The 21,806-nt window shown below is 41.3% G+C and overlaps 1 protein-coding gene across 2 annotated transcripts in view; it reads right to left on the bottom strand.

Annotated features, from left to right (window-relative positions):
• LOC140734679 (UPF0606 protein KIAA1549-like) overlaps nt 1-21,806 on the bottom strand; it is a 269,781-nt gene that overhangs the window by 51,653 nt on the left and 196,322 nt on the right. For both annotated transcript variants that reach the window (XM_073058967.1, XM_073058968.1), the window contains exon 10: nt 11,036-11,220. In XM_073058967.1, the coding sequence (XP_072915068.1) occupies nt 11,036-11,220 (185 nt within the window). The remainder of the gene's footprint in view (nt 1-11,035; nt 11,221-21,806) is intronic.

Raw genomic sequence — 21,806 nt, 5'->3', positions numbered from 1 at the left:
GCCAAAGTAAATTGGAAGGAGACGCTGGATGGGATGACAGCAGAGCAACAATGGTGGGATTTTCTGGGAAAAATGAGGATAGCTGTATGCCAAAAATGAAGAAATACTCAAACGGCAAAATAACAGAACTGTGGCTGACAATGGAAGCATTGTCAAAAAGCAAAAGAGAGGGCATAAAAAAAAGCAAAAATTAGTGGGAAGATAGAAAATTGGGAAGCTTTTAAAAACTTAGACAGCAACAAAAAGAATCATTAGGAGAGAAAAGATGAGATATGAAAGCAAGCCAGCAAACAATATCAAAGTGGAGATTAAAAGCTTTTTCAAGTAGGTAAAAAATTAAAAAAAGAGATGAGAGTAGACATAGGACAGCTAGAAAATTAGGCTGGAGAAATAATGACCTGGGACAATGATTTGCAGATGAACTAAATGAATATTTTGCATCAGTCTTCACTGTGGAAGACACCAGCAGAGTGCCAGATGTTGAACGGTGTGAGGGAAGAGAAGTGAGTGCTGTTACTATTACATGGAAGAAGGTGCTCAAAAAGCTGAAAGAAATCAGGGTACATAAGTCAAACGGTCTAATTCTACTCCCATGTCTTATGGATGAGCTGAATGACTCCTTTCTGTGTTATAATAAGCACTGAGGGGGAAATCATTCACAAAGAAAGATGGTTGTGGATGTTTGAGGTCAATCACATTGGCTTTATCAGTGGTGCACAGATCCTGAACAAAATTCTAAAGAAGGCTTTTTATCATATCCAATGAAAAGAAAGAGATAGAATAGACAAAACCAATTGTTCTCATGTTCCATCCAGCAGAAGGCTGGAGAAACTAGGCAAAATTTATTGCCAGCTTAATTTGGTTTCCTAATTTATCTTTCATGTTCATAGAGACAAAAAATTTGAAAGCCTTTTAGATGAATATAAACAACTGTGGTGAAGCCTCTGCCATATGATTTTATCTTTCAATCCCTTCGTTTTAGCCAATGCAAGACAACATTTTAGCTGAAATAGAAGGATAACACATTCCTGTTTATTTGATAATTTGATACTTTTAAAACAACCTTTTATAATTTATCTCTTGCTAACAGCATGTGACCTCATTTATTTTATTCCATTACTCACTCTAGCATTCTTGGTGTTGTCCGACAGGTTTGAGAAAAGATAATATTTATCTATTCTGACAAAATGGAACAGATTACTGTCCAATGTCAGTGCTACAGATGCACTGGACTACATTGGCACTGTATTCTTTGTACGGAAGTGTCATGGGACAAGGTGTAATTTATTTTCCTTCTTACTTCAGGATGTTTTTCACAATGGGAAGGTGTTCTGTACAGTACTGACTTCCAAAGTTCACCTAGAATCTCTTAAAGCATGAAAGGTCATCACCCTATCCTCAGGCAATGCACATCAAGTTCTTCTGAACCAAATATATGCTAGCAAAAATGACAACTTTGTACATCCAAGCCACCTGCCAGGAGGTGCGTGTGCATTCATCCTCTACAAGTAAAATTAATTCAATCACAAGCCAAAATTTTAGCCAAAATGTTAAAATTACAAAAAAAATGCATCAATCTCTCTTCACAGTTGAACTCATACAATTAATTTCCATGCTTGCGGTTCCTCAAAAGTTTTCCAAATTATACAAGGAACTAGCTGTTTAAACCATTCCAAACATTGCTTTCAAAAGACATAGTGTCTCTTTTTGAACCTCTCTTCACTAAACTGTCACATGCATTAGGGATAAGGTAACACATAGGATGCTCTAACCTAACAATTAGTACTTCTATACAAATCTGAAAATTTGTTGCTCAAATATTTAAAAAAGGTGTCAAAATGCAGTGAAAAGTTAAATTGAATGGAATTAATATACTAGGAAATTCATTGCTGAGATTCACTGCTGAGAATTAAAAACAAGATGATTTTCTCTATTCTACTCTACTGCAGTAGACTCCTTCTTGGTTTTTGATGGGTTAGGAAATTGCAAATAAGCTTACTTAAAAGAGAATAAGTTGAAGAGAAATATGTTTTAAAAGATCAGATAAGTATTTGTGATTTCCAACCAGTGTCCAACCACTTTTGGAAGGTAAACATGAACATTTAGTGAGGACAGGACAAAAAGAAATTAAAATTGGGAATTAAATACACTAGGATGTTGAACTTTCACACGAGTCAGGCAAAATGGAAAAGCAGGGATAATCCTGGTGATCAAGAATGGGAGGAAGGCAGTAGAGAGAACAGATCGGAGAAAACCAAGAGGCAATACCAATTTCAGTTGAGTTAAGAAATAACTAAAGGTAGAAAACTACAGTGGTAATGCAGGGCAAAACATAAAACAGTAAATTAAAGACACAATAAGGGTAAAACAATAATCATGAGACACTAAGCTTCACACAGACCAGAGAAAAACAATTGAGAAACAGCATAAAGGACAAATTCATGAAATGCACCTGAGGTGGTTTGTTAGATCAGAATATTAAAGAACTTATGGGAAATAGGCTATTTTAAAAGCAGGACTATGAATCAAAATATTTAAAATTTTGGAAATGACTTGGTTCAATTCAAAAGCTGGGCCATGACTCAAACAAAGCAAATTACAAAGATATGAGGCACAAGCTGGCTTTTGTGCACTGGAAAACTACATTATTAGGCATAACATACACAATGGCTAACATTCATAATAAAACACAGAACAGTTAAGCAGAGGAACAGGCCCTTCGGCCCACAATGCTGTGCTAAACCAAGTACATTAGTAATCTATTGCAAACTAAACGTGTCCCTCCGCCTACACAACAGCCATATATTTCCATTTATATGCCTATCTAAACATCTCTTTAAAAGTCTCCAATGTATCTGCATCTACCATCATCCCATTCTAGGCACCCACCACTCTGGGCAAAAAAAAACTTGCCCCTCACATCTCCTTTGAAATTATCCCCTCTCACAATAAATGCATGTCCTCTGGTATTAGACATGTCAAAACTCAGGGAAAAAATAATGTCTGTCTACTCTATCTATACCTCTCATAATCTTATAAACCGCTTATCAGATCTCACCTCAGCCTCTGCCACTCCAGAGAAAACAACCCAAGTTTGTCCAACCTCTCAGTAGAGCACATGCCCTCTAATACAGGCAGCATCGTAGTAAACCTCTTCATTACCCACTCCAAAGGCTTGACATCTTCCTTTAATGGGTCGACTAGTACTGTATGCAATACTCCAGATGCAGCCCAAATAGAGTTTTATAAAGCTGCAACATAACTTACTGACTTTTGAACTCAGTGCCTTAACTAATAAAAGCAAGTATGCCATTTGCCTTTTTAACCAACCTATCAACCTGTGTAGCCACTTTCAGGGAGCTACAAACTTGGATGCCAAGACCGCTCTGCTCCACAATACTGTTAAGGGTCTCTTTACACTTGACCTTCCAAGGTGCAACAATTCACATTCAGCCAGGTTAAGCTCCATCTGTCATTTCCCTGTCCAAATCTACAACTGACTTTTATCCTGCTGTACTCTTTGCCAGTCATTCACGCTAACCACAACACCAACAATCTTCGTATCATTTGTAAGCTTACAAATCCATCCGTCTATATTTTCATCCAGGTCATTTATATACATCATAAACAGCAATTAGTATTTTATATGCAACAACTATATACTTTTGAGGCGCAAACATCCAACAAGAAAAATGGTTGAGCTATGCACAACCGTACAAACCATGTTTGATCTTTCTTTTCTTCATATTATTATTGTCACACTCCACAATACAGTGAAGAACTTTTGTTTGCTTGCTGTCCATACAGATAATTTCAAAACACATGTACATTGAAATGTTACAAAGAAAATATTACAAAGAGAAAAGCACAACAGCATGCAGAATATAGGACGGGTATCTGTCCCCCACTTTTCCTTCGCTACATGGATGACTGCACTGGCGCTGCCTCTTGCATGCATGCTGAGCTCATTGACTTCATTAACTTTGCCTCCAACTTTCACCCTGCCCTCAAATTTATCTGGTCCATTTCTGACACCTCCCTCCCCTTTCTTGATCTTTCTGTCTCTATCTCTGGAGACAGCTTATCTACTGATATCTACTATAAGCCTATGGACTCTCACAGCTACCTGGACTATTCCTCTTCCCACCCTGTCTCTTGCAAAAATGCCACCCCATTCTCGCAATTCCTCCGTCTCCACCACATCTGCTCTCAGGATGAGGCTTTTCATTCCAGGATGAAGCAGATGTCTTCCTTTTAAAGTAGTGGTCACCAACCTTTTTAAGCCCAAGATCCCCTACCTCGGCTTAGTTCAAGGCAAGATCGACCCCAGATCAATTAGTTAGACGCATGCGCACCAGGGCAGAAAAGACCGGAAGTAAAACCCCGCAACCCAGAAGTAGAAATAATGTATGAACACCAGGGTACCCACCCTTTTATGCACTGCGAACCGCTTTAATGTTGACAATATTCTTGCGGACCGGCTGACAGTGGGGGGGGGGGGGGTTAAACACGACGGGAATACAGCGATACTCGAAGCAGGTTCCTTATGTCCAGTCTATTCCACAATTTAGTTTTTGCAGCTCTCGGCACCTAGCTTCTGTCCCGCGCTGCTCACGTTTTTTCCGCTCACAAAACTCAACACTTTTGTCTTTAAGTGCGGAGCGCTTGGACTCAAGGTACCGAAGCAGTTTTGAGGGCTTTATTGCCTCGGACAGCCTCCCGGCCTGAACTCCGGCCTCCCGCCTGCCCGCGGCCAGACGGCTTGGCAAGGTGCAGTTGGTCGTGGGTCGGGTGAGAGGACAAGGTCAGGGCCGGAGGTCCCCGTGCTGGGGCTGCAGCGGTCGCAGTCCGGAGTGAGCGAGCGACTGAGCGAGGAGTGCAACAAGGCACGCCCGCCCCCTTGTAGGATCTATCGGCCGACAAAAGTTTGTTTCAGTAGATCGCAGCGAGGTAGCTGCTCTGATACTTACGAAATGCTGAGCCCGAATTAGGTCATCTGCAAATATTTTAGCACTGGGTTCCCCACGAACATTCGGTGTGTTAAACAGGTTTAGAGGCAGCGCTCCAGGTCAGTAGCGACGGCACTTCCCGTCGGCTGTGCGAGGCCAACCAATGAACCCTGGTGCGAGGGTATCACTGCGTTTAGGCGACTGATGACCTCACGTGGGTTCAAGCTCAACAGTGGGCATGACAGGGAATGAAGAAAGGTGCAACTGACTCGTATCGTTTCCCTGCGGCCCGGTGGTTGGGGACCACTGAATTATACTGTGTAGTGCAGGGGAGCTACACGCACGCGCACTGGGCAGAAAGAACAGAACTAAAACCCCGCAACCCAGAAACAATCTCTCAACAGTATTTGTGCATTTATTTTTCTTTTTTTTTTCGGGATCTACTGGGGAAGTCTCAAAGATCGACTAGTCGATTGCGATCGACGGGTTAGTGACCACTATTTTAAAGAAAGGGGCTTCCCTTCCTCCACCATCAAACTCTGTTCTCAAACGCATCTCTCCCATTTCACACACATCTGCTCTCACACCATCCTCCCGCCACCCCACTCAGGATAGGGTTCCCCTTGTCCTCACCTACCACTCCACCAGCCTCCGGGTCCAACATATAATTCTCCGTAACTTCCGCCACCTCCAACGAGATCCCACTACAGGCACATCTTTCTCTCCCCCCCTCCCCTTTTGCTTTCTGCAGGGATCACTCCCTACGCAACTCCCTTGTCCACTCGTCCCCCCCCATCCCTTCCCACCGATCTCACTCCTGGCACTTATCCTTGTAAGCGAAACAAGTGCTACATCTGCCCTTACACTTCCTCCCTCACCACCGTTCAGGGCCCCAGACAGTCCCTCCAGGTGGGGCGACACTTCACCTGTGAGTTGGATGGTGTGAAATACTGCGTCCGGTGCTCCCGATGCGGCCTTCTATATATTGGTGAGACCAGACGCAGACTGGGAGACCATTTTGCGGAACACCTATGTTCTGTCTGCCAGAGAAAGCAGGATCTCCCAGTGGCCACACATTTCAATTCCACGTCCCATTCCCATTCTGATATGTCTATCCATGGCCTCCTCTACTGTCAAGATGAAGCCACACTCAGGTTGGAGGAACAACACCTTATATACCGGCTGGGTAGCCTCCAACCTGATGGCATGAACATTGACTTCTCTAACTTCCGTTAATGCCTCTCCTCCCCTTCTCACCCCATCCCTTATTTATTTATTTATTTATCTCTCCTCTCCCCCCCCCCCCCATTTTTTCTCTCTCTACCACTCTCACAATCACTCCTTGCCTGTTCTCTATCTCCTTCCGGTGCTCCCCTCCCCCTTTCTTTCTTCCTAGGCCTCCTGTCCCATGATCTTTTCCCTTCTCCAGCTGTGTATCCCTTTTGCCAATCAACTTTCCAGCTCTTAGCTTTATCTCTCCCCCTCCTGTCTTCCCCTATCATTTTGGATTCCCCCCCCCCCCCCTCAAATCTCTTACTATCTTTTCTTTCAATTAGTCCTGACGAAGGGTCTCGGCCTGAAACGTCAACTGTGCTTCTTCCTATAGATGCTGCCTGGCCTGCTGCATTCCACCAGCATTTTGAGTGTGTTGCTTGAATTTCCAGCATCTGCAGATTTCCTCGTGTTTGCAGAATATAGTGTTATAGGGCAGAGAAAGGGCAGAGTAGGTAGACAAAAAGGTGCAAGGACCACAACAAGGCAGCCTGTGAAATGAAGAGTTCATCAAGGAAGATATTTAAACTTCTAACACATTAAAAATAATGGAAAAAGATACATAAACAAAAATCACTGCCACTGCTGTGAAGTCTAATTCTGGATGGCATGGCTTGAAAACTGGAAACATATCTAACTTGAATAATGTTAAGAAATACTTCCATATGCAGATTGGGAAAAGTTTGGGTAACACACACAAAAAGCTGGAGGAACTCTGCAGGCCAGGCAGCATCTATGGAAAAGAGTGCAGTAGACATTTTGGGCCAAGACTCTTCATCAGGACTGGAAAAAGAAATATGAGGAGTCAGAGTAAAAGGGTGGAGGGAGGGAAGGGAGAAACACAAAGTGATATGTGAAATCGTGAGGGGGTAGGGGTGAAGTAGAGTTGGGAAGTTGATTGGTAAAAGATGCAGGGCTTGAGAAGGGGAAATCTAACAGGAGAGGACAGAAGGCCATGGAAGGTGCTTCAATGAGCACCTACACTCCGTCCCCCAGAAAAAGAGGGACCTCCCAGTGGCCACCCATTTTAACATAGAAACATAGAAAACCTACAGCACAATACACTTCCCATTCCCATTCCGACCTGTCCAGACATGGCCTCCTCTACTGTCACGTGAGGCCACACACTGGTTGGAAGAGTAACACCTTGGATTCCGTCTGGGTAGCCTCCAACCTGATGGCACGAACATTGGTTTCACAAACTTCCGCTAATCCCCCCATCCCCTTCTCTATTCCCCATTCCCATTTCCCTTTCTCACCTCATCTCCTTGCCCGCCCATCACCACCCTCTGGTGTGCCTCTCCCTTCTTCTTTCTTCCGTGGTCTTCGGTCTTCTCCTATTAGATTTGCCCTTCTCTAGCCCTGTATCTCTTTCACCAATCTACTTCCTGGCTCTTTACTTCACCCCTTCCCCTCCCAGCATCACCTATCACCTTGTGCTTCTCCATCTCCTTCCCTCCCACACCCTTTACTCTGACTCCATCTTTTCTCGCAGGTCCTGCTGAGGGTCTCGGCCCAAAACGTTGACTGTACTCTTTTCCGTAGGTGCTGCCTGGCCTGTTGAGTTTCTCCAGCACTTTTCGTGTGTAACTTGGATTTCCAGCATCTGCAGATTTTCTCTTCTTTGTGACAGGAAAGTTTGGGACATTTTCTGCAAAAATGCTCAATTACATATTTTAAAATAGCAAGGATACTAAAGGACAGACAGAGAATAGGGCAGATATATGGATTAGGTCTCAGGTCAGCCAAGATCTAATTGAGAGATGGAACTATCTGCTGAACCCAAGTAGCCTATTCCCGTCCTCATATATTCACAATTAGTGCACTAATTGTTCACATCGATAAAATTATTTCTCATTTAAATACCGTGTTTTCTCACACACAGAGAATACTTCATCCTTTTAATCGCTCCAACTTGCCCACTTTATAGAACTCTGGAAACATGAGATCCCTTGTTTTACCACAAAGCATCCTTTCTGTTATTGATGACTGACATTATCTAAGAGTTGCTGGGTAACAGGATATACTGCTACTAGAAACAGAGAGCTCATTTTCCTTTTGAGTGTTTAAATTCCACATTTTCTAAACAACGTATTCATCAAGATAAGCAAAAACTCAGTTTGGAAATAGGACTATTCTAATGACTACATAAGAGAGAGCTACATTTTCCAGCAGCATCAATTTTTCCCTCCTCCTTTTGTTTAGTTATTGTTTCCCTTTTCAATTATGCAAGTCACATCACCAAATTCCAGTATGTTTCTAAAGTTTTCAACCTGAGAAACAACATCTTCCAAGGACATAATATTTTTCGGCAAGTTATTCCATTACAGATCCTGGAGCAAGATTTCAGAAAACATACTGCTTGATTCAACAACACAGAAGCAAAAATACAATATAGTGGAAATCTGAATTAAAAATAGGTGCTGGAAATAATTAATTACACAGGTCTGTCACAGAGTTTATTTCTTTTTATCCTCATAACCTTTCCATTATTGTTCAACTGCCATTCTTATCAACCTGACTGTAATTCAACCGAAACAGATTTCTGTTGCATGGATGAATGAGACAAAAGAGACTTAAAAGCCTTTTGCTGTACCTTTCATTCTAGGATGAAATAAAATGCCTTTTCCCTCCTCACACTTTTACTGTTTAAATTATTACGCTATCTGCATCTGGTGACCATGTGATCTCTATCTCAGAGAATGACATCAGAACATCTTCAAAAAGGTGAACCCTTGCAAAGAGTCAGGTGGTGTGCCTGATATGGCACTGAACACCTGTAATGACCAACTAGCTGAAATGTTCAAGGAAAACTTCAAGCTCTCATTGCTGTGGTCTGAGGTTTCTATCTGCTACAAAAGGGCATCAATCATACCAGTGCTACAGAAGAGCAGGGTGAGCTGCTCCAGTAGTGATCGCTTAGTAGCATTCACATCTACTATGATGAAGTGCTTTGAGAGGTTGGACATGGCTAGAATTAACCCCTACCTGAGCACAGTCCTGAACCTACTGCCACAATACATCAGTTGCAATTTCACTGGCTTTCCAATTGACTATGGAATACCTGGACAACAGCAAAACATATGTCAGGCTACTGTTTATCGATTACAGCCTGGCCTTCAACAGCTCACTACTAACCTATAAGCTGAAACCCAGGTGCCTGTACCTCCTTCTGCAACTGGATCCTTAACATCATCAGGCAACCATAGTCAGTGCAGATAACAGCTCCTTCTTTTTGACAACAAACACAGGCACACCTCAAGGATGTAAGCTTAGCCTACTGTTTGACTCTGTCTCTCTACGCTCATAACTGTGTGGTTAGGTACAGCTCAAACCCCATCTTATAAATTCGCTATGGCATCATACTGTTGGCAGCATCTCAGATTGCAATGAGGTGTACAGGAGTAGCAATAACTGGCTAGCTGAATGATGTTGCAATTCAACCTCGGAACGACCAAGAAAATTGATTGTGCACTTCAGGAAGGGGAAGTCAGGAGAACACACACAGCAATCCTCATCGAGGGGTCAGTGTTTGAAAAGGTGAGCAGCTTCAAGTTCTGGGGTCAATGCCTCAGAGGAATCCATCACTACAGCAGCTCTACCTCATCTGGAGTTTTGGGGGGGGGGGGGGGGGGCGGACTTTTTTTGCCACTAAAGACTCTTGCATATTTCTACAGATGTACAGTACAGAGCACTCTGACTGGCTGCATCATAGCCTGGTACGGAGCCTCGAATACACAGGATCACAAGAGGGTGCAGAGGGTTGTAGACTCAGCCATCATGGGCATAACCCTCCTTGCCCATTATTCTTCTTGTGACACTCTCACCATTCTTCTTGTGACTACCATCAGACAGGAAGTACAGGAGAACCATACTCAACATTTAAGAACAGCTTCTTTCCCTTTGCTATCAGATTTCCAAATGGTCCATGAATAGTAACTCACTATTTGTCTTATACACTGCTTATTTATTTTTGTAACTTAGTAATTTTTCTTTTACATTTTACAGGAACACCACTGAGCACGTCCTGACAAGTTGAATCTCCATCTGGTATAGGAGCAGTCGAGCCTCAGACTAGAAATCCCAACAAAGTATTGTGAGAACAGCTGAGAGGATTTCCCTACCATCCATCGTGAACATTTATCAGGAGTGTTGCGTACGCAGAGCCCTTAGTATTATTAAGGATCCCACCCATCCATCCAGCATCCTCTTTGACTTTCTCCCATCAGGCAGGAGACTACGATGCATAAAAACAAGAATGGTCAGGATGAGAAACAGTTTCTTCCCCCAGGCCATTAGGATTCTGAACTCCCCGCCTCATTGTATTCGAAGCGCCACTGGTTAATCTGTTCTGTACTTTACAATATTTAATATTAATGCACTTTAGTTTGTTATTTACATGTGATTCATCTGCAGATTTTATCCTTATCTTCATAAGTTATTGTATGTTATGAGTACTACTGTGCTTTACACCCAGATTTGGAGAAACTTTGTCTCATTTCTATGTACATTATATGGTTATATACATTATATACACGTATATCGTTAAATGACATTAAACCTGACTTGCACTGTTTTGCTGCTGCAATACTACAACTTTTACAACATATGATAATAAACCCGATTCTGATTTATCAAATTCATGACTTATCAAACTGTCGTTCCTTTTGTTTCTTATAAAATTACTGTACGATTAACCTGATTACTATTTCCTTACATATAACACCAAATTCTTTTCAAATCCAACTACAGTCCTTCACCATAAGCTCTGCAACTAGAAACATCAATAGACTTTGATTTATATAATTTCTTACTTTTTGTCGTTGTTGAATGTTACTCATGGTGTCCGGCTGAAACTCCAGCTTGTCTGTTCGACAGAACTTCCAGTACAGAATCATGATGATGATGATGACCACAATCACTGGTACAAGCACAGCCACAATGATCCACATACTTCTATTTTCTTCGGTTGGAGATGAGGTCGGAACTCTCTCTACCGCTATAAAAGGAAAATTACGACCAAATGTGGCACCTAATGAAACTCTTAAAAAACTATGTTACTAAATTCTCTGATAAAGTATACACTGGCATGAATTATTTCATTTTCACTCATATTTAACACAAGTACAATTGATTGCACTACACAACATAGATTCTGCTTGGACTAAAATTACTAACAGTGACTTTTGGATTCTGAAAGACTTTACGGGACAAGTGACTAGAGCTAGCAGTGCGGTCTTCTCCCTTTTTCATTTTGTAGCACATACAGATGGCATAATGGTGCAGCAATTTGCTCCACTGCCTCTTAACTCTATATACACAGGTCGGATCCTGACCTCGAGTGCTATCTGTGTAGAGTCAGCACAATCTCTCTGCAAGAGAGGAAGCCAGAACATCTGGTGGAAACCCATGTCATTGCAAAGACCTGCTGGCAGATTAATTAGTTAGTGAAAATTATCCTTTATGTTTAGACAAGGAGAAAAGGAATTAAAGAAAACAAATGGTGTACATACAAGAGAAAATAAGTTGCGGGTCTACAGGGAAATGAGGGAGGAATAAATAAGTAATTAATGGGAATATCATAAATCCAAGCAAGCTTAAAATTTGCCCATTTCACCCAGTGCTCCTGGAGCACAATCTTGGACTCACATGCCAAGATATCATTGCTTACATACCACAAGTGTTTACATTAGCATACCCTGAATAAGATCACAGGAGTATGTTATATGCAAGAGTTTACCAAATTGTTAATTAACTCAATGCAGCTTAAGGCAACTTGATAGATGTAATTTGTTGCAAGAGGTGACAATTTATTGAGGCACATTACTAGATCAACCAAATGGTAGTGGAGGGGTATTCTATGTACAACTTCACTGCTAGTCAGTAGGAGAATTATTTTGCTCAAATTCTCCATTATTCTTCTGAATTATTGTTATTCTCCATTATTCACTCAGGAAATTAATCACCCAAAATATGAAGTGAAAAATTAACAAGATCTTTAATTGTTTTGCAGTTGGAGTAGACATATCCTACAGCTAGAAAATATTTGGTATAAACAGCCTACCAATGTATGATTTAGAGATTCAACCCAGAAGTATTGCATACTGTGCCTTGAAAAAGTATTCAGTCCCCAATCCTGTGTTCACATAAATGGGTATTACAACCAGGGATTTTCATCATTTTATCTGAGAATTTGTATTTGTAAATCACATGCTCCTTTTTTGTAAATGGTACAGCCCAATAAACTGGGAAAATTGTAAGGAAGGAAAACTAAAAATTCAAAAACTGAAATGTTAAAAGTTCAGAACTATTCATCCCCTTTACTTAGTTGAACTAACTCTCGCAGCTATTACAACCAGTAGCCTTTTTGGATAAGTCTTTATTAGCTTTGTATAACATGATGGAGCAAGATTTGTCCATCCTTCATTGCAAAATTGCTCAAGCTGCATCAGGTTAGTTGGTGAACAGTGACAGACAGCAATATTCAGGATTTTCCAGAGATGTTCAATCGCATTAGGGTCAGGACTCTGGCTGGTCCACTTAAGGACATCAACTTACTTCAGTTGAAATCACCCCTTGGTTGCCCTGGCAGTGTGCTTGAGTCATTGTCCTGCTGAAAGACGAACTTCTTTCCCAGTTTAAGCTTTCTGGCAGAACTAGCAGGTTATTATCCAGGATCTCTGTATTTAGGAGCATTCATCTTCCCTTCAATCCTGACCAGATTTCCAGTCACTGCTACTGAAAAGCATGCCCACAGCATGATGGTAACTCCACCATTCTTTAGAGAAGGGATTGTGTTACGTAATTGATGCACAGTATTGGATTTACACCGCATAACTGCTTGTTGAAGCCAAAAAGTTCCAATTTAATCCCATCTGACCACAAGATCTTCCACATTTTTACAGTATCTTCTACATGACACTTCGCAAAGCCTTTACGGGCAAAGATATGCACTAGGTCTTCTTCCATGCCACTCTTCCATAAATACCCTTTTTTGTGCAAGGCCTTAGAGAATGTGGATCCATGAACTTCATCGCCAGTTGCAGCCACTGACTTCTGCAGCCCACTCAGAGTGATTACTGGCATCACAGTAACCTCAGTAACAAGTGCAATTCTTCTCTGGCGACTAAGTTTAGAGAAGCAACCTGACCTAGGCAGTGTGGCTATGGTTTCATACTTTTTATCACTGTTTCTTAAAACGATGGATCACAGTGAGTTCCAAGTTATGTTCAGTGCCTTTGAGATGATCTTGTATCCTTCCCCAGATTTGTCCCTCTCTATTTTCATTTCCTTGATTTCTTTTGAATGTGCTTTTGCCTTCATTTAGATTAGGTTTGGTCTGTTGAAAATCTATCATCCTGTTGGACCTTGGAGAGGGAGGGTGCATTTGCAGTATTCTTATGAAATCATTGAAAACAGGATATCCTCCAATTTCTAAATCATAAAACTGGATGAGCTGGTAAGCTAATGAGGAATATTAGTATAGTAATTACAAAGGGAATGTATATTTTTTCAGTCTCAATTTCAGTTTTTAATTTCCAAAGGGATCCTACCACTAAACATCTTTACCTCCCCACCCTCTCCACTTTCTGCAGGGATCACTCCCTCCGCAGTTCCCCTGTCCATTCATCCCTCCCCACTAATTTCCCTCCCAGCACTGATCCCTGAAAGTGGTCAAGGTGCTGCATCTGCCCATACATCTCCTCCCTCTCTTCCATTCAGGGCCCCAGGTGCAAATCAGCTGGGGCTGTTTATTGCATCCAGTGCTCCCAATGCAGCCTCCTTTACATTGGGGAGACCCTTCATAAATTGGGGTACCGCTTTGTCAAGTACCTCCGCTCCATCTGCCACAAGCAGGACTTCCCAGTGGTCAAACATTTTAATTCCGATTCCCATTCCTGTTCTGACATGTCAGTCCATGGCCTCCACCTGCGGAGGAGCAACATCTTATATTCCTCTCTTCTTCTATCACCCACTCAGCCTCTTACTTCTTTTCACTTGCCTATTGCTTCCCCTCCTTCCCTTTCGATGATCCACTCTCCTCTCCAATTAGATTCCTTCTTCTCCAGCCCTTCACCTTTCCCATCCACCTGGCTTCACTATTCACCTTCCTGCTAGCCTCCATCCCCTCCTCCTACCTTTTTGTTTTTGTATCTTCCCACTTCATTCTCAATCCTGAAGAATGGTCTCTACCAAAACATCAACTATCTATTCATTTCCATGGATGCTGCCCGACTTGCTGAGTTCCTCCATTTTCCTACATGTACTGCTTGGATTTCCAGCAGCTGCAGACTTTCTCATGTTTTAACTTTTAGTAAGTTATTGACAGGTTTGGGGATTTTTCTTTTGATTTGACATGATACATAACATTGGGTAGATTAGCTCAAAAATCTAACCTCAATATATTTTAAATTTCGAAAATGAGAGTAAAATTTTTAAATTGTTGTGGGGGCTGAATACAGGCACTGTATACAGTTCGTGCTAGAATCATTTACTGGTTGAGTGAATGTCTAAGCAATACATCGGAAGACAATTTTAACTGCGACTTCAATTCAGAACTGAGGCAGCATTACAATATCCCATAAATAACAGACTGCTCTCTTTTTCTGTCCATCGTTCAGGTGATGTCAAGTCATATACAAGAGCTTGGAACTTGACCAGAGACCTGCACATTCTCCATCAATCAAAACAAACTGTGGATTTTTGCTCTGTGCAAATTATTGATGTGTTTACATTATAAAATTGATTGACTGTAAAGCATTTTGGAATGTGATAAAGTGCATTACTAATTATCCTCTTTCAGCATTGTCTATCACTTCAAGATTAAGAACAAATGCAGCTCAATCCAGTATCATAGGAATTTCAAATGCCTCTGGAACAATGAAATAAACCATAAATGTGTCAAGATAAACCTTGCAATACCACCAACAAAGTAGTCACTTATTTGAATGGTCTGCAGAAATCAAAAGGAGCTGAAATTGTTTGTTAATCAAGAAAATAGAAACAACAACAATTCTTTTCATTCAAGGACAATGAGTCATTTATGACAAGTACCTAGGTGTAGCAATGAAGTTGATAGAGGGAAGAGTACCCAGTACTTGGTGAGAAAACACAAGGTTTTGGTGTTTGGTAGTTTGGATAGTCCAAGATACCCTGTGAACAAGTCCCAGGCCACGGCCCCTTAAATTAAGATAAACTGTTCCTGGCTTTGATAAGGTGCCACCTGATTTTTCCCCACCAAAACTGAAGTTTTTAAACACACATTAAATGTGTTCCAAGTTTACAAAGTTCCAATATTCTTGCATCAGTACTGATTTGAAGAGGCCAATGCAAGACTTCTAAAGTTACAATTTATTACATTTGCAAGTTATTAGGCTCAATCTTTTCAATATAATTTTCTCACATTCCTACTAACTTTCTTTAGCCTTCTGTGGGTTGTAGTCCATTAATATTCCCTGGACTCTGAAGTAGCGTCAGCGCATTGAAAAGCAGCAAATATAATAGAGGGATTCAGAAAGGAATAAACTATGGTGCAGTTATAGCTTAATATGTAACATTGGGATCTTACATAAAAGGGGTACTACCAGTATATTTAGAGAAATTAGCACAAGAAGTCACAGGTTTAGGCGAATGATGAAATAATTATAGAACACTACAGCACAGAAATAGGCCCTGCGGCCCATCTAGTCCATGCCAAGCTATTAATCTGCCTTGTCCCTTCGACTTGCACCTGGACCATAGCCCTCCATTTCCTTCTCAACCATGTGCCTATCTAATTTCTCTTACGTTTAAATCAAACCCACATTCACCACTTCTATTGTCAGCTTGTTCCATTTTCTCACTACCCCAAGTGAAAGAAAATTTCCCCCTCATATTCTCTTAAACAGTTCACCTGTCACCCTTAATCCATGACCTCTAGTTGTAGTTTCATGCAACCTCAGTGGAAAAAGCATGCTTGTATTACCCTGTCTATACCCCTCAATTTTGTATACCTTCATCAAATCTCCCCTCATTCTTCTACACACTAGGGAATAAAGTTCTAAAATATTCAATCATTCCCTATTACTCAGGTCCCCAAGTTCTGGCAACATCCTTGTAAAATTTCGAACATCTGTTATCAGCCTCCCGCTTTTCCCATGAAGCCAATGTCTGATCCAATTCATTTACCTCATCTTGAATGCCAAGTGACCAAACCTTCTTGAACAACCTCCCATGTGGGTTGGGTCCTTGTCAAAAGTCTTGCTAAAGTCCATGTAGACAACATCCACACACTTGCCTTCATTACCATTCCTGGTGACTTCTTCAAAAAACTATTAGATTGGTTTCACCTGACCCACCATGCACAAAGCCATGCTGACTATCCCTAATCAGTCCATGTCTGTCCAAATACTTATTTATATCTGGTCCTTTAGAATATCTTCCTTAACTTACTATGGCTGTCAGGCTCATTCTCCTATAATGTCCTAATTTATTTTCAAAGACTTTCTTAAACAACATTAGCTCGGCACCTCGCCTGTGTCTAGGGATGTTGTAAATATCTCCGCTACGGCCCCTGCAGTTTCTGCACTGGCCTCCCACAGGGTCTAAGGATACACCTCGTCAGGCCTAGAAGGGTTATCCACCCTAATTTGCCCCAAGACAGTGATCTTATAGAGTCCATGCCCTCTCTGCTGCACTGCCTCAAATCTATGACTCATTGTACAAGTACAGATGCAAAAAAGTCCATTTAAGATCTTCCCCATCTTTGTCACTCCATGCATAGATGATAACTCTGATCTTCCAGAAGACCAATTTTAATCCTTGCTATTCTTTTGTTCCTAATATATTTGTAGAAGCCCTTGGAATTCTCCTTCACCTTGTCTGCTAGTGGAACTTCCTGATCTTTTAGGCCTTCTGATTGTCTTCTTAAATGTTCTCCTGCATTTCTGTTCTCCTCAAGTACCTCATTTGCTCCTTCCTGCCTATACCTGCTGTACACCACCTCCTTTTTCTTAACCAGGCCCTCAACATCTCTTGAAATCCAAGGTTCCATTAACCTGTTCTCCTTGCTTGTATTCTGAAGGGCATATAAAAACTCTGTACTCGCATAATTTCACTTTTGAAGGCCTTCCACTTAACAAGAACATCTTTGCCAGTAAACAACCTATCTCAAACCACACTTGCCAGATCTTTTCTGATACCGTCAAAATTGGTCTTTCTCCAATTTAGAATCTCAACCCGAGGCCCAGACCTAATCATTGCTTGAAAGCAACTGCAATGATCACTAGATGGAAAGTGTTCCCCTACACAAACTTCTGTCACCTGCCCTGTTGCATTCTCCAATAGGAGATCTAGCATCATACTCTCTCTAGTTGGGACCTCTATTAAGGAAATTTTCCTTAACACATTTAACGCACTTTTTCCTCATCCCACCCTTTTACAGTATGAGAGTCCCAGTCAATGTGTCAAGTTAAAATCACCTATTATTACAAACTTATGTTTCATGCAACCTCTCTACAAATTTGTTCTTTTAAATCTTATGGATTGTTGGGTAGTTTATAATATAATTGCTGGATAGTCTATAATATAATCCCATTAACACAGTCATACTTTTCTTATTCTTCATTGCTCCCCATAAACTCCCACTAGATGAGCTATCCAGTCTGTTCGAAATGAGCAATGTTGTGACATTTTCCCTGACTAGCAATGCCACCTTTCTCCCCTTAATCCCTCTCACTCTGTCACATCTAAAACAATGGAACCCTGAAACACTGAGTTGCCAGTCCTGCCCCTACTGCAACCAAGTCTCACTAATGACTACAATGTCATAATTCCACGTACTGATCCATGCCCTAAATGCATCCATCTTTCCTACAATACTCTTTGCATCAAAATATACAACTCAGAACATTACTTCCCACCATGCTCAACCTTTCAATTCCTGACAAAGTATGTAGGCCTAACAAAATCTTTCCTCGCACCTACTCCACTAACTGAGATGGTGCTCAGGTTCCCATCCCACTACAATTTTAAATTATACCCTGCACCTCCCCCCAACGCTGGTGCAGTACTAGCAAACCTTCCTGGAATCTGAGGGGAATCTTCTTCACACAAAGGGTGGTACAAATGTGGAATGAGCTGCCAGCAGAAGTGGCTAATGTGACTTGTTTAAGACAAGCTTGGACAAGTACATGGATGAAGGGGGTATACAGGGATATGGTCAAGTAGTTGAGACTAGGCAGGTCAGGTTGGCGTGGATGAAATGAGCCGAAGGGTCTTTTTTGGTGCTATATACTCTGACTCTACTTAATAAGGTGCAGCATAAAAATTTACTGTATTAAGAGTGTGCAGATTGGGGTTCTCATCAAGTTTCTCATAAGGTGCAACAGTTCAATCTAAAACCAGTGTATTATGCCTAAACAAGGGAGGCTACACTCAGATGAAGGAGAAGTTGGATAGGATAGACTGGGAACACATTCTAAATAGTGGCATGGAAGACTTTCAAAGAGAGTTTTCATGGTGCTCAACAGAAGTATATTCCAGTTAAAAGCAAGGACAGTAAGGGTGGGGAAAGCCCGTCATGAAAAACTAAGGAAATAAAAGATGGCATCAAACTAAAAGCTTGTGCATACAAAGTCGCCGACAGCAATGGGAAACTGGAAGATTGCAAAAACTTTAAAAAGCAACAAAGAACCACTTAGCGAGCAATAAAGAAAGGGAAGCTAGATTATGAAAATAAACTAGTACAAGATATACGGGTATTAAATGTTTTTGTAATTATATAAAAAAGGATGACAAACTGAATGTAGTTCCCTTGAAGGACGAGAAGGGGTAATTGATATTAGGTAATGAGGAAATGGAGGAAATTTTGAATGTCTATTTAGTTTAAATTTTCACAGTGGTCTAACATGCTGAAGAGAGATGACATGGATGCGATGCGAAATGAGGACCTTGATACAATAGCTATCACTAAAGAGGTAGTGCTGAGCAAACTTCTGAGCCTAAAGATAGAGAAGTCTCCTGGTCCTGATGGGATGTATTTCAGGGTACTGAAAGAAATGGCAGAGGTTATAGTTGAGGCTCTGGTGATAACTTATCAAAATTCTCTGGACTATGGGCAGGTCCCAGCAGATTGGAAGAAGGCGAATGTCACGCCACTGTTCAAAAAAAAGATGTAGGCAAAAGACAGGTGACTATAGGCCAGATAGTTTAACATCTGTAGTTGGGAAAATGCTTGAAGCTATCATTAAAGAAGAATTAGCGAGGCATCTGGAAAGAAATGGATCCATCAGGCAAATGCAGCATAGATTCAGCAAAGGCAGGTCCCGTTTGATAAACTTACTGGAGTTCTTTGAGGATATAACAAGGAGAGTGTTGACAGGTGGGAACAGATGGACGTTATTTAAGTGGATTTCCAGAATGCATTCAATAAGGTGCCACATAAAAGACATCCATTAGATAAGGAAGCAGAGAGTTCTGGGTGATGTATTAGCACAAACAGAGAATTAATTAACCAAGAGAAAACAGAGAGTTGGGATACATGGGTATTTCTGTGGATGGCAATCAGTGGTGAGTGATGTGCCACAAAGGTTGGTGCTGGGCCCGCAACTGTTCACAATATACATTAACTATCTGGAAGGGGGGGCTGAGTGTAGTGTATCTAAGTTTGCTGATGATACTAAATTGAGTGGAAAAACAAATTCTGCAAAATTACAGACAGTCTGCAAAGAGATACAGATAGGTTAAGTGAGAGGGCAAGGGTCTGGCAGTTGTTGATAAATGCGAGGTCATCCACTTTGGAAGGAAAAATGGAAGAGCAGATTATTACTTAATGGTAAAAAATTGCAGCATGCTGTTGTACAGAGGGACTTGGGAGTGCTTGTGCATGAGTCACAAAAGGTTGGCTATCAAGAAAGCAAATGGGATGTTGGCCATTGCTAGAGGGAGTGAACTTAAGAGCAGCAAGGTTATGCTGCAACTGCACAGGGTACTGGTGAGGCCACACCTGGAGTACTGGGTGCAGTTCTAGTCTCCTTACTTGAGGAAGGATATACCGGCTTTGGATGCGATGCAGAGGAGGTTCACCAGGTTGATTCCAGAGATTGGGGGTTAGACTATGAGATGAGATTGAGTTGCCTGGTACTGTACTCACTGGAATTCAGAAGAGTGAGAGGAGATCTTATTATGAAAAGGATAGATAAGATAGAGGTAAGAAAGTGTTTCCACGGGTTGTTGGGAATAGAACTGGGGAGATAGCCTCAAGATTCGAGGGAGTAGATGTAGGACGGAGATGAGGAGGGGCTGTTTTTCCTAGAGAATGGTAAATCTATGGAATTCTCTGTCCTATGAAGCAGTGGAAGCCACCTCAGTAAATACATTTAAGATGAGGTTAGATAGATTTTGGCATAGTAGGGGAATTAAGGGTTCTGGGGAAAAGACAGGTAGGTGCAGACGAGTTCATGGCCAGATCAGCCATGATCTTATTGAATGGCGGAGCAGGTTTGACGAGCCAGATGGCCGACTCCTGCTCCTATTTCTTATGTTCTCATGTTCGTATTTCAGCAAGCATCTTCTGCCAATAGGAACTCAGTTCACAGTATGTTTCTGACATGAACTGATTGGATTATGGACAGGTCACAGTAATAGAACCCTATCTGGGGTGGATCTCCATGTAAGGAATTATATCCTTGCATTGGAGATAATTCAGAGAAGGTTCACCTCATTGATGATTAGGCAAACAAGATTGACATCAGAAGATGTGTAGAACAGACAGTACCTATATTTGTTTAGAAGGATATGAGGTGATTTTATGGAAATAAATAGTTTTGAGAGAGATATACAGTACATGTTGGTTGCTGGAAGACTTTTCTGCGTTGGGGTTTTCTAGAATAAAGAAGCATGCTTACAGAATAAGGAACTAATCAGCTAAGGTGATGATGAGCTATTTGTTGAGTTGTTGGAATTTTCTTCTCCATGTGCTGTGGAATTGGAGTCATTGCATATATTCAAGGTGCAGAGTGACATTCGTATAAAGCAGTCATTGGTTGTTGTTAACACAAGTAGTTTACAAATTGATCTTGTTGAATCTCAGTGTTGGACTGAAGGACTGATTGTCCTGCTCCTTTGTCTGATATGGCTGGATTAATGCGAAATTCCACAAGGGACATTGCTGTACAAACACCACCACCTCAAACTTACCGTGGTTTAAGGGGTAGCCTGAAAAATCACTTTTGCAAAGCACACAGAATGGCCAATTAATAGTCAGGTCACCATGTAGATTTTTTGAACCTCAAATATTTCCTGAACTTCATGATTTTGATTGGAACAGTTCTTCCTACTTGTTAATTCTTTTCTTTGTTCTCCTGCATCGCCCAACTGCTGTATATTTTTCTTTGTTTTTTAAATACTGAAGCACATGTTCCTTATTAATACATACATTTCTGGAGACTTCTGCTTGATAAGTATAAAGATGCAGCACACAAGAGCTGTGGAGAACACAAATGAACCTTCCTTATCTCTGGCAGATATTCGCTGCCCGGCCAAGCAGCTAAGTGGTAAAAGCTCAAGAGCTTACAAAATCATTAAATCTCATAACCAATATCAACC

Source organism: Hemitrygon akajei, chromosome 10 (genome assembly GCF_048418815.1).
Source record: "Hemitrygon akajei chromosome 10, sHemAka1.3, whole genome shotgun sequence".
NCBI classification, from domain to species: domain Eukaryota; kingdom Metazoa; phylum Chordata; class Chondrichthyes; order Myliobatiformes; family Dasyatidae; genus Hemitrygon; species Hemitrygon akajei.
The sequence above is the reverse complement of the archived record's forward strand: the minus strand, read 5'-3'. Positions and strand labels throughout refer to the sequence as shown.